This window comes from Caretta caretta, chromosome 12 (genome assembly GCF_965140235.1).
Source record: "Caretta caretta isolate rCarCar2 chromosome 12, rCarCar1.hap1, whole genome shotgun sequence".
Lineage (NCBI taxonomy): Eukaryota > Metazoa > Chordata > Testudines > Cheloniidae > Caretta > Caretta caretta.
In genome coordinates, this window is record NC_134217.1 from 21,367,466 (window position 1) to 21,381,038 (window position 13,573).

Here is a 13,573-nt window from a genome sequence, read left to right on the forward strand (position 1 = left end):
AAAAGTCATGTACAAAAATTCTGAGGAAATTCTATGGGAAAGAAAATTTCTATGCAGAATGTTCTAAAATGCCCAAAAGAAGAGTAGAGCAATATGTAAACATGCAACAATTGACCATTAGTAATTTTTTCTTGCTCAGGAGAACTAGAGTAGTGTTTCACATCTATACTCCTCGTTGATAGGTCAAGAAGCTACAATAACCGTATGGTCAAATCATCATCTTTTAGGAATTTTGACTGTCCATGGGGAGAGAAAATTCAGCTAGAAATCAGATTTAACTTTAGAGTATTGCCCCCTTTTTAAAGCCCACACTGATTGTTCATTGCAAATAAGGTTCTGAAGATTCTGCCTCTTCTAAAATATAAGCTGGAATTCCAATTTGTCTTCTAAATTATGATGGTGGTTTAATTGTTGAACCAATACAGTGTGCTGTGAGAGCTACAAAATACAGAGGAAAGCCCTATTCTTTTCCCCAAGGAGCTTGCAATTCAAAAAGATGAGCTTCCAGACTAAAATGAATGATGTCCTTAGCTGGGCCATCACAAAAGAGTTTTTAAATAAATTGTTAAAAATGTTAAAATAAAAAAATTAATCTTCCATGATATAAAATGTATACATTTATGAATTAAAAACAGTTCTCCCTCCCATATCTTTCCATGGAGCACTGAAAATACATCAGCAGAAAACCATTAACTATTTTACATTTAGAAATAATTAAACTCACTTGAATTTGTCAACAGGAGGAAGGTGGAGAATGATTATGAGGCTCTTCAAGAACGTCTCAATACGTTGCCTGATAAACTGTCTTATGATATCATGGTACGTACAGTATAGTTCATTCAAAATAATGGACTCATGGTTTTAGTATCTGAGGTTACTGCACTGGCAGTGAGGTATATTATTCAGGTTTACCATATAGTACTTACTATAATTAATGTATCATTACTAATAGTTAAACCTTTGCTTCTTTTTCTCTCTCTCCTCTTTTTTCAAATCCATAATAAATTATAATGTTACTGACAATTGAGAACTGATGACATAAATGTTAACACAAAATATGACATATTTGGTATGCAAATCTATTCTACCGAAAACTGTAATTATGACTGAAATATGGTACTTAGTCATTTCCTGTTAGCCATAGAACAAAGAGGCCATAATATTTTCTGATTCACGGAATTAAACTCTGCGACATTGATTTTTATATAAAAAGGTGGTGCTAATTTTTGTTTTAACGATCTTTATGTTCACATAGTGAGTTCTTGTGCTTTGAGTCATTCCTAGCAAGCATACTTTAGCCTTGAACACCAACCAGAATTCAAGTTCCTGACTTCACAAAGTTACTATTTTCTTGTTTGAAGCTATTTTGTGCCTAATTCATAATACACTTTGAACGGGACTGAATTGCTGAGTGAATTGGTAATGGGATACAGAATCATTTATCTCTAAGGTGTCACTTCAGAACTACTAAATAAAATTAGTAACCATCTGCTGGTTAGGTGGTATATCAGACTGTGAAACAAACAGGTAGTCTCAGTCCACTTCTAGTTACATCTCACTTGCTGCTCACTGGCATTCAGGTTGTCATTCTCAACAAGGGAAGTCAAAGGCTAAAGTGAGCATGAACGCTGCACTACATTTTCACACAGGTTTTGGGAACTGTATGGTATTGGTGAGCTACTGGTAGAATAGGCTTATACTGCCTGTATTGTGGGTAAAGAAAAGAAGGGTGTTAAACTGATAACGCCAATCAGCAGCAGTAACTTTACTAGGGAGGTGTGTGTGTGTGTATGTATGTATGTAGAGAGTTTGCTGTTGTCTTATACTTGAGAGCAAAATGGATAGTCTTGTTTCAAAACATTGCAAAAGTAAACCAGATTCATCGAGCTATAGTTTTTGTTTTAAAGTGACAGTGTCAACTCAGATTTGCCATTTAAAATGTATATTAACAATCCTTGTCCCTTTAGCCAGCTATCTGCCTATGTTTTTAATTTTATACACAGTGCTGCTTTTGTGTGTGTGTAAATGTTGCAAGCTGTCATTTTGAAGGCCTTTGTAATTTCAGCCTGGGAGAGTACATCTTTAAGAGGAATATCCTCCTCAGAATCTTTCTTCAAGAGGCTCTCCCTCCCCTCCTACCTCCCACTCTCCAATATGTGCTCCAGGCATTGCCACCTACTGGCTTTTCCTTCTGGAGAAGAGGAACTGCCATGAGAGGAAGAAAATATATGGTCCAAATGCCCTGTACTATGATATGAGGGATGAAGGGGTGGTGCTCCTGCCCTCAAGAAGTGAGGGAAGACAGTGATCCAGGAAGTGTGTCTGAAGTGAGGAAGTGCTGGTCCAAGGTTGCAGGGTGACAACTCTTTCTCCTCTGGTGGAGAGTTACTTGACTATAAGCTGAGCTGGGTGGTAGCTGCTTGACTTGTTCCTCCTTCTGCTTCTATTCAGCTGGATCACAGCTGATGGCTAACACGTATGACCTTCCCCCTTTGAAGTTCAAGCCTGAATGAGAACCAGATATGGGAGATGAGGCTGGTGGGTGGGCAATTAGTACATCAGGGATAGGGTTAGTGTGGGAGAGGGTCTAGCACTTATAAGGCCTGAGTGGGCCTAGCCTAAGTGAGTAGTGTGGGGTCTGCCTGTAGCTTATGTGTAAAGTGAGCTGGTCTGTGGGGTGGGTGGAAGGATCATAAACATAGTGTCATGTCTACTGTAAACTTCAAGAAAACTGAATACACACTTTTTAGAAATTTGTCTTAAGTAATGTATTTACCACTAATTATTTACTCCCATTGCCAATACTCAGATTTTAAATCATTTATTGCTTCCTGTTCCTATGAGTTATTGGAGGAAGACATATATGGCTTCCAGAACATTGCATGAGGATGATGTTACCCTCATGTTGGTGAATGAGAACAGGAGGTGTGTGGATTAGTAAACAAACACTCCCACTCTACAGGAGTATTGGCAGGTAGCAAAAATTTTAGGCTGGAGACAAGCAAATTTGATTTGGGGAAAAATTGGGGTTTCTAAATAGGTGGTAGTAACACAACTAAATAAAACAACTGATGTTTGAGTTGACTTCCTTTAAATAACATTTTTGTTATAAATCTGAGCAATGTTGTACTTAACTGGGAAGTGAAAACACTTATTTTATGTATAATAGTTTCCAATCATATAAATGAGATATAATATTTTTATTTTAAAAACCTAAGTAGCAATATAGTATAACGTTTTTTGTTTTCCTGTCAGCATCCGTTAGTACTTAAGTTTTATGCCTCAGAAGGGTTTTCTGGTTAAATATTAACCTGTTCTGTTTGGCACAATATTAAATTCAAACTGTGGTTGGGATTCAGGTCGGGTAATTTGAATGTTTGTCCTGTGTTTGTGATTAAATAACAGTGCTATAGAGTTTTGAGTCCTTCTCACCATGGTTGAATGTTAGTTTATTTGTTCGGTGAAGTGCTCATTAATGACCATCTAATTTAATTTTTAATAGTGGTTTTTAGCTGTTTGCTTTCTGACTTTGACAGGTACCTTTTGGTCCCCTTGCCTTCATGCCAGGAAAACTTGTCCATACCAATGAGGTCACTGTTCTGCTTGGGGACAACTGGTTTTCCAAATGCTCAGCTAAGCAGGCCATTGGCCTGGTTGAGCACAGGAAAAAACGTATGTATATTTATAAACAATTATTATTTGAGTCAAAATTATTAGCTCCATATTAAAAATATATAAAACTGGAGGACACAATATTTAAGTATCCTTTGACATTGCATTTCTTTTAAAGGTTTATAGGTCTGGTAGTATGATTTAAAAAAAAGTTTAAGTAGCTTTTGCAGACTACAGTATTTGGTTTGATGAACTGACTTATGAAAATCTGGTTTGGAAGTAATTATCTGCACAGCACAGTTCCATAAGATGTCAGGTAAGAGTGGGAAATGTGGTGGTTTTTTTGTTTTTTTTAAGCCCTTATCAAAACTTTTAGACACTCTAAAATAAATAATTTTACCAAAATCCAGTTGTTGTTCACATTAGTAAGCCAATACAAGATGATGATCAATCAAAGGTTGTTCAGATATAAAGTTAAATGTGTAAAAACAAACCAATTCTGTTAAAATCAAGTGTTCACAGACTTTCATAGTGAGGACTGTGTCTATAGACAGTCTCTCGGACACCACGTTTTACATTTGTGATCATGCTGACCACCTCTTTTTCAGCTCGCTTTTACATATCCTCCCTGTAAATTGCAGCAATTGCTTACATGAAATAGTAGTAATAAGAAAATATTTATTTCTTTTAACTTTAATATGCTAAATGCTTTATTCTTTTTGAAAAAAGTGAATCACACACTACTTTTGCTCTTCATTTAATCTATCCCTCCCATGTGCGCTGGTTGTCTCCCTCTGCACTTTCTTCCCTGGCACGTGGTTTTCTTCTGTTTTCCTTCTCTGGACATGCTGCTCAGTTCCTTTTGCTCCGTTCTCCTGGGGACACTCCACTTCCACTGGGGGCAGGCAGATCAAGTATCACTGTATGCTCTTGTGTCTTTCCTCCTTTTATGTAGCAGCAGCCCCTAGTAAAGGCAGCTGATTTGCAGTTCATTGTCTCCAGCCAGTTTTACTTGTCACCAGACTCCTTGCTTTAAAGGCACACTCCATGTGCCTTTAGAAGCGCTTGGAAAGGGGGACAGCCAGCTATGTGATCAGCCAACTTTCTGGACCACCAGCAAGTGTTCTTCACACCACAATTTAGCTTTAGTTTAATTTGCTGTGTTATAATATGAGCCTGAAATATCAGTTTAGACGTCAAAAAAGGAAAAAAGTGGTACTTTTTAGCTATGAGCTACTAATATATTTTTCAGATTAGCATTTGAGTTATATTTTATATCAGTTTTAATTCTAAAAGTTTTGTAATCTGCTTTGTATCTAAATTTCTTTTCATTACCACTTTACCCTGGTTAGTTATCTATGTTGCTGCCTGTAGTGCAAAACCTCAGAGGCTCCCCTCTTTGTATGATTTATTTTATGTTTATAAAGAGTAGGCATGCATATAGGAAAATAAATTTATCTTCTTTAAAAAAAAATTCTTTATGAAGAGTTTTAACAAAAAAGGTAATTTGTATTTCACCTGTTTTATTTCTTTATCCTGTTCCCTGGGGATCACTTAGCAACAGTTGCCACATATCAGTGAAAACTTCCTTCTTATTCACTGTAACCTATGTTACTTAATGTGACTTCTGCTAGATTTGAGATTCATTTTCCTTTTTTGTTATATCTTACCAGTGTTGTCACTACTAAACTCAGTGAAACTCACTTGACCTTTGCATAGTAGATGTCTGATAACACCAAGTACTCTGCCAGAACATATGCACTAGTAGACATGGGATTTTTTTTTCTGATCTTTTAAATTGCATTAGAATATGAACTCGGAAGTTTTAAGTTCTTTTGAAGCAGAATACTGAAGGATATCTAGATATAAGGCCTCCATTCTGACAATGTCTCAGATATCACTTTTTGTCCGTATGATGGTTGCCAGTGGGAGGCTCCAAAACACTGATGTTAACTAAAAATTTTCATTTCAAATACTAAGTACAGTTTCTGTATAAGAACCTTATTAACGTACATGACATACAAAAATAGGAATTATTTTCAGTTGATATGAAAAACACATGGAAACACAGAGTTATGAAATTCTTTCAACCATTTTCTAGTAAGATGAGGCAACTAAGAATAGAATTGTAAATAATTTCCCTGTTTTACCTTTTTTTAAAAGTAGAAAAGCTATCTTAGATACATAAAATAATTGCAGGCCATTGGTATAAAATGTGAACTAACCACTGGTGACACTTATAAACATGAAATAGTGTTACTTCATAAAAGATTTTGTAAAACATACTTTACATATTGCAGTGCAGTTGTTTTAATAGGCTAGGTCTCATTGATTTCAATGGGATTTTTGTATGTTATAAAAGTGGCTTCATAATTTACAGTGTGATAAATATTGGCATTATCATTATATTGGTGCATCATTGTTGGATTCCAATACCCCTTTTTTTGTTTTGAACACATTTATCAGGACTAGGTCCATCCCTATGGGAAAAGAGGAAAAGCTGTTTCAAGGGATCAAACTCTTGCTGTCTCAAAAATGATGGACAGTAGCAGTAAAGTCCCAATTGAACAAAGCATGCGCTTAAGGCTAGCACATGCTTTCAGTGCTTTGCTGAGTTAAGAATTAAGGTCAAATGGACAACAGTACCCTAGGAGAGATTCAAGCTGAAATCTCTTGTGATTAAAATGTGAGGATTTCTATTGATGATTCTTTTCTTCTAGGACTTATACTTTATGTAATTGACAGTCTCATACTCATATTTCCAAACATTAGGATTTTTTTGTAGTATTAGGTATTTTTAAATTAAAAGATAAATAGAATTTTTGACAATACGAGTTATGTTCTCACATTAGCATTATAAAAAGATGATGCCGATATATCAAATTATACCAGCAGAATAGTGTCAAGGTCATTAATGTTATGGGTAAAAGTAGGATTTTTTACTGTTTGTAAGTTATAACAATTATATATTAAATAATTCATTTTCCTCTTTACTAATAGCCTTTAAACTAGTTCTTTAAAAGGGATTGTTGGTAAAAATGTTGCAGGCTCATCTTTTGTCTCTCTAGTAGTTCTGAAATGCCCAGGTACAACAGAATAATTTATCAGTTGAAATTTATTTAATGTAAATGGTTGATTAAAGGATGACTGCTATTGAGTTTTAAATTAAATGGTTTTAACTGAGATCACTTTAGAAAAATACTAATTTCAGTGCATAAACTTCTGTTGTTTTTTAACTTTTGAGTTAGACCTTTAGCTATTCAGTAGTCTGATTGGTTGAAACAGATTTCAACTGGTATAACACAGGATAATTGCTGTTGTCAAATGTTACTCTTTTCATAAAATATTGATCATGTCTTCCTATGTAGCATTTATGTGGATTGCAATAAGTCTTTCATTTACTATACAATTATACGACATACTTAGATGCTCAGGTAGTTACAGAACTCTGTAAAAGTCAAAACTAGATCTAGTAAAGTTTGTAGAATAGACAAGTATATTTTAAAATTATTTTTTAAATTAAAAGGTAATGAAATATAGTAGTGTATAAAATCTAGAAATACAGGTAATGGTAACTACCTTACACACTTGCTCATGTATATAAATGAGAAGAAAAAAGTGAAGTAGATTAAAGATACACATATACCAAATTCCATTATAATAAAAGAAATTAGCTTTTTAAGTATGTCACAGTTTAGCACAACAATAATGCAATAGTCATTTTTTTTCTTACAATTATCTTGCTTAAGGTACTTCATAATATTTCTGTTCTCCTCAAGGCATGTCTGTATTGTTTCAGAATTCAAAGAGGGAATAAAGATTCCTTTTTGTGAATATGGGATTATACCCTTTACGTGTTTGTGATGATATAAATTAATTTCCTCCCTATATCAGTAATCGCATTAATTTCTTAAAATGGGGAAATTTTCATTACAATAGTCCCTGTGATAGTTACTATAGAAAGAAATTAAATAGTTTTTCGTGTAAATATTTGTGGATTAATTCAATATGTTTGTTTGATATTCCAAGCGTCTGAATACTTTAAAAGGTAGGAAATTAAACCACAAGCACCGCCCCCTCCAGAAAAAACCCCACAACCCCCCAAAAAACCAACAACCTAGGAGTGGTTTATTGTGTTCAAATCTGTAGAATAAAAAATAAAATTCTACTTAAAGAACTCTTGAACTGCTTAGTAATTGTACTTCCAGTGTATGTAAGAATACCCTTGCAGTGTGATGCTGCAAATGAATTCATGAAATGAAAATACTGATTACATTAACATACAGTATTGTGATAGTACCCAATTGTAAATTGCAGTATGTAACCTTTAATACAAATATTTGTGTCAATCAAAATTGACCGATGTTTTAGATTGCAGAATTATACAGTGTTTTTCAAAAATCATTGTTTATAATAAGATAAAACCAGGCAGATAAGAGAAAAGGCTGAATTTGTTCATTATCAGTGTTAAAAGAGAGAAAAATATTGCCTACGATAAATAAATAAAATAAAAGCTTTCCATTTTCTGTATAAGAATAAGTAGGATCTTGAGGATCAACACCTTTATCATTTCAACTGGGGTATGTGAAAGTATATTGGTTAAAACAAAACAGTTGACGTTTACTTGTCCACCATTTTTTTGGGAAGGGAGCATGAGAAGGCATAATGTTATGGAAGAAGTGTCCCTTGTTTTTCTTTATTAGCATAACAATATTGATGTTTTACTTTTAACTGTTGGTTCGTGCATCTGTGTCTGTCTGTCTGTCTGTTTAGATCTCCCTGTGTATTGCAGAATTACAGAATATTCTGTTACCATAGTATTAAACATTTTTTAGCTGATGCTTTTTAAAAAAAATATTTCACCTGTTTATTTGATGACCCCTATCACTTCCTCATTTATCCTTGTTATATAAGGAACTGATTCTGTGAGCTCTTAAGGGCCCTAAAATTGCTCAGCAACTCCCAGGAGGCATTTAGTTTCTCATAGGACCATGGCCTAAGCATTTTAACCAATGTAAGGAGGAAAAGATCAAGGAGGAAAAGTTCTTTCCAGTCAGTGCTTGATAAGTTCAGACTTTCCAAATATCAGTAAGGATGTTGTCTTAAGGAGTTGTCTACACACAGTTTTTGTACCAATTTGACCCTATTTGTTTAGAAATCAATATAGTTAAATTGGTGCATCTCCCAAGTATGGATGCTGTTACACAAGTAGATGGGCCTAAGAGGCAAGTCTTAAAGATTTATTGTAATTGCTCAGATAAGGAGGAAATTTACCAAGCAAATAAAGGGTTTAAACCCAAATATACCAAAAGGAATCTTTGTTCTCTTTGAAGCTTGAAACAATACAACCCTAAAAAAATGTTTGGTTGTATAGAGGAGAGTTTTGAAAAGCATCTAGTTCTGTAGATAGTTTTTCAAAGCTACATATCTCATTTGATCTCAGTGACCAATAATAGTCTGTTGAATTAATACCAGTTTTAATTTTAGTTATAAACCAGATAAAGTTTCTTAAGTGCCAAATCCACCCACACAAATCTTTAAAAGCAAGGAAGTAACAAATTAAAGGAACCTTTTTGTGCTTTAACACCCACTCATCACATTAACTGTTCTCTGCACTCTCTTCCATCTCCAACCTATTAAGAAGTAGAATACACTTTTGCAAAAAAACAAACCCTTAACTCCAACCTCAGTAACATTAGCATATATTTATTGTGTACGTTCCTCAGTAATGTTAGCATGTATTTATTGTATACGTTATATGTGTGCACTGGTTAAATGTATGACATGATATATTATTTGTTCACGGAGTAAGTCACATTCATTATAGATGATGAAGGGATCTAACCACTAAATATAAGTTGTACAGGAAGTTATACACTGTGGTTACACATCCAAACCAATGTCTCAAGAGGAGACTCGTGGCTGACTTTCTTAAATTTTCCTTCAGCATTAAGCAAATGTACCTAAATCTATTTGTAGAAGGGTTTTGTGTGTTCACAAAGACCACCAAGAGATTAACATGAAAAAAGCAAGGCAGACCAGTTGATATAGCTCCAATCCATTTCTGCTCTGTCCTGTTTCACATAATTTAACCTTTCAAAGTAGATCAACCTGTTCTCACTGTTCTTATCTCCCATAGCCATTTAAATTCCAAAGTAACAGACAGAATCCAGTAGTAACCAAAATAATGTTTCTGGTTCTCCAAATCCTTATAGACAACACTCCTAGGATGTTAACATTGAACAGAGATAATTGCAATTTATATCCAGCCAATTTAATTAACCCATTGAAACCAAAATGCACAGATGAGAATTCATGCCGGTTTGGCATTAGTATGTTGTCGTGTCTCGTAAAAACTGTCTTCAGAGGGCTTTATTTCAACATGATAAAATGAATTCTTCTGCTAAATTATAGTTTTTCTCCCCTTAAATCAGAGTTGGTAAGATTAAACAGAGGAAGTGTCTTTAAAATGGCACTTTGTACTATAGTAGAAGGCTTGGAAGGATTAGATTTTTATTAGTAAATGTTGATTTCACTATAAACAAACCAATGAAAAAATTACAGATAGATAAAATAAGAAAAATCCTGCTTGAAAACGTATGAGTTTTATTTTTGTATATTTTCACGTGATGTTGACAATTTGTGTTTGTAATGCTTATAAAGCTTTAGCTTTTTGAATCTCAGCATCTACTGTTATTAAAGAATTATTGCCTGACTCCGACCTTAATTTTGTGCAGCTATGAAAATTTAAATCAATCAAATAGGAAAAAAAAAAGCTTAAAAACAAACATTGATTTTATCCATCAAAACTATAAACAAATACGAATCAAATTCTGCCAAGCCTAACAATAAGCTAGGGCAGCCAAGGAATTTGTCCTCAAAAAGTCCCTTCAAACTGATATTATGATGGCTAAAGGCTGAGAACCAGTTAGCCATTGGTTTCTGTAAATATTCACAGAAAAAAACTACAAATAATGTTTTTTGATTGTAGCAACTTTTTTGTCCTTTTCTCAATTCTAGAAACCAGCCTTAGAAATTCCACCTTGTCTATAATGCTAAATTACCTTTTCTGAGTTGTTTAACAAAAACAAGCAAAGAATATTAGAGTTCACCTGAAAGCCACATCAACCTTCCGTAAAATGATTGAATGTGACAAAGTTGGACAACTTCTAGTTCAATCCTTCTTTAAACCACAGAGGAGCTTAAACCACAGAGCAGGGGGAGGAGAAGGCTATGAAGCCTCACTTTAAGGACATGTTTTCTGTTGATGCTCATTTAATAAGGAGTTACAACTCTTTAAATGGATTGTTTCTTTTTATATCTGGGGGATTTAAAAATTCAAATACATCTTGGCCTGTAACAAAGACTTTTAAAATGTATAAGGCCAAGTCTAAGGCACAAAATCCTGTGCTCTGCTCCAGGGTTACATGCACCCACCATTGTGCCATGAGACTGAGGCTTCGAAACTAACAGACTCAAACATAAGAAGGGCCTTTCCTTTGGGTAATGGAAGATCTGTATCTTGTATATATAATAGGAATCAGTATGGTCCAGTAGACTGACCACAGGATGGGGAGCTAGGAACTGCTTTATAATCCCAGCTGTCCTGCTGATTTATGTGTGGCCTAGGGCAGATCACTTAAGCTGTCTGTTCTTCATCTGTAAAATAGGAAAAAGAAATACTTATCTAGCTCACAGGGGTATTGGGAGATTAGTGAATGCTTGTACAGCATTTTAAAATGTAAAGCACTACATAAGTGCTGAGTATTACATAACATTCCAAACTGTTGCACACTAGTGTGGCCACAGAAAGTAAAATTGAAACATGGCTTTCAAGAAAAAAAGATAATCTAGATCAATATGTTGAACAATATGTAGATGAGGAGACAGTGACTGAAAACTAGTGATGTTTAGGAGACAGTTGAGCATCACATTTACTATGACTGTAAAATAAAAGCCTGAAGAAAATTGGTCTCAAACTAGAAACGTATGTATATTGGGACTACCTTCAGGAACTGAAAGCACAGATGGAAACATTTTGTGCAGAAGCTAGTGCCCACTTTCTTTGTTTTGGACTTTGGAGGGTATCTTATATATTGAAAAAGCTACAGAATGTGTGATAGGAATAAACTAATGAGCTAAAATAATGGATGCGAGAGGTGATTGTTGCAGTGTCTGTCATTGAGGAACATGAAACTCTTGAAGGAGTTGCTTTCAACTAGACTTAGGATATTTTTTGGAAATAATACTTCAGCCAGATGTGTGCTGTAGAAAGAACAAATGTGGATCAGTTATCAGAGGAGGACCAAAAGAGTTGATTGGTTTGACTAAGGTAATTAAAATATGTATCCATTCGGTCTTTATTTATTTTAAAAGACCAATATGTTTGAAATATATATGTAAAAATATTTCCTAGTTTGACATTGATGCTATAGATATGATTTTGAAAGAACAACATGTAAAGTTTTCCTTGAGTATCTTTTGCAAGACTAATGTAGTGGACCCTTTATAAACTGTGTAATGTAAATAGTTATATTTTCTGAGAACTTTTTAATATGGTATGTTGTTAAATTTCAAGCAAAGTGGGCATATAAGTGAATTTTTGTGAAGTTAGATAGTCTAATAATGTTGGTAGTCATTGTGCCCCAGTTTTCCCATCTCCTATATAATTTGTCCTAGTTGGTGGTCACAGTTTCTCCTCTGCTGACCCATTTATTATGATTGTTTATTTTTTGTATTATTATAGTGCCTAGAAGCCATAGTCCAGGACCAGGAACATGACCCCATTGTACTAGGCACTGTATAAACGTAGAACAAAAATATATCTGCACCCAAACGGCTTACTGTCTAAGTATAAGACAAGAGACAACAGTTGAATTCAGACAGATGGGAGAATATGAAAAATCGGTGAGACTGTATTGGCCAGTATGGTAGGCAGTAGTGTCAGCAAACCAACAACATAACCCTAGTCAAGCTTTTTGTAGGCATCATGGCAGAGGAGAGTTTGAAGGAATATAATGATGTAGCTTTGCAGATGTTTACAGGGAGTTTCTCCCAAGTGTGTGGGGCAGCAGGGTAGAGATCATGAAGAGGCCTATTTGAAAATGTAACACGAGTGTTGGAGACTGTTGTCATAGGCCAACTCTAAGTGCATGTCAACACTATGATAGTGAATGAGAGATTACAGGTATGGTGGGGTAGACCTTAAAGTGCCTTGAAAGTGAAGCTAAGCAGCTTATTATGTTTGATGCAATAAAGAAGGGGGATCCAGTGGAGTGATTCAAACGGGGGAAGGGGGGAGGATATAGTCAAAGCAATGAGCTAGCAATACAGTCTTTTCAGCAGTATTCTGAATGGATATGAGCAGGGCAAGATTACATTTATCAAGACCAGTAAAAGGATGTTGCAGAAATTGAAAAGTGATATGATGAGAAACCCTGGAGAAGAGTGTTAGCTGTGTGGATGGATATGAAAGCCCATGTCTTAGTGATGTTATGCAGAAAGAATTTGCAAGATTTAGAAGTAGCCTGTATGTGAAGACCCAGAGAGAGATTTGAGTCAAAGATGACATCCAGGATCTGAGTGACAGGCAGAGGGTGGTGGTGTTGTCCACAATCATTGAGAAGGAAGGTGGTATCGGGCAGGGGTTGGAGGGAAATATTATGAGCTCTGTTTTAGCCATGTTGAACTTGACCTGACGGCTAGACAACCACGTGAAGATTTCAGAGAGAGGCTGAGATTTTAGTTTGGAAAGAAGTGGACAGGTCTGGAGTAGAGAGGTAGGTCTCTGATTCTTCAGCATAGAGGTAATTGAATTTGTTTGGGATATGAGATCACCTTGTTTCTGGGTATAGTGGGAGAAGAGAAGGGGACCGAAGAGAGAGAGCCCTGCTGAAGCCCCACAGAAAGTTGGTTGGGAGATGAGCAGGATCCTCTGAAGAGCATGCTGAAGGAGTGATTG

General features: G+C 35.2%; 1 protein-coding gene across 5 annotated transcripts in view; it reads left to right on the forward strand.

The window, feature by feature from the left end:
- The window catches only part of URI1 (URI1 prefoldin like chaperone), a 58,415-nt gene that overhangs the window by 22,532 nt on the left and 22,310 nt on the right, over positions 1–13,573 (forward strand). For all 5 annotated transcript variants that reach the window (XM_048816352.2, XM_048816349.2, XM_075118386.1 and 2 more), the window contains 2 exons: positions 741–819; positions 3,537–3,672. In XM_048816352.2, coding sequence (XP_048672309.1) covers positions 741–819; positions 3,537–3,672 — 215 coding nt within the window. The remainder of the gene's footprint in view (positions 1–740; positions 820–3,536; positions 3,673–13,573) is intronic.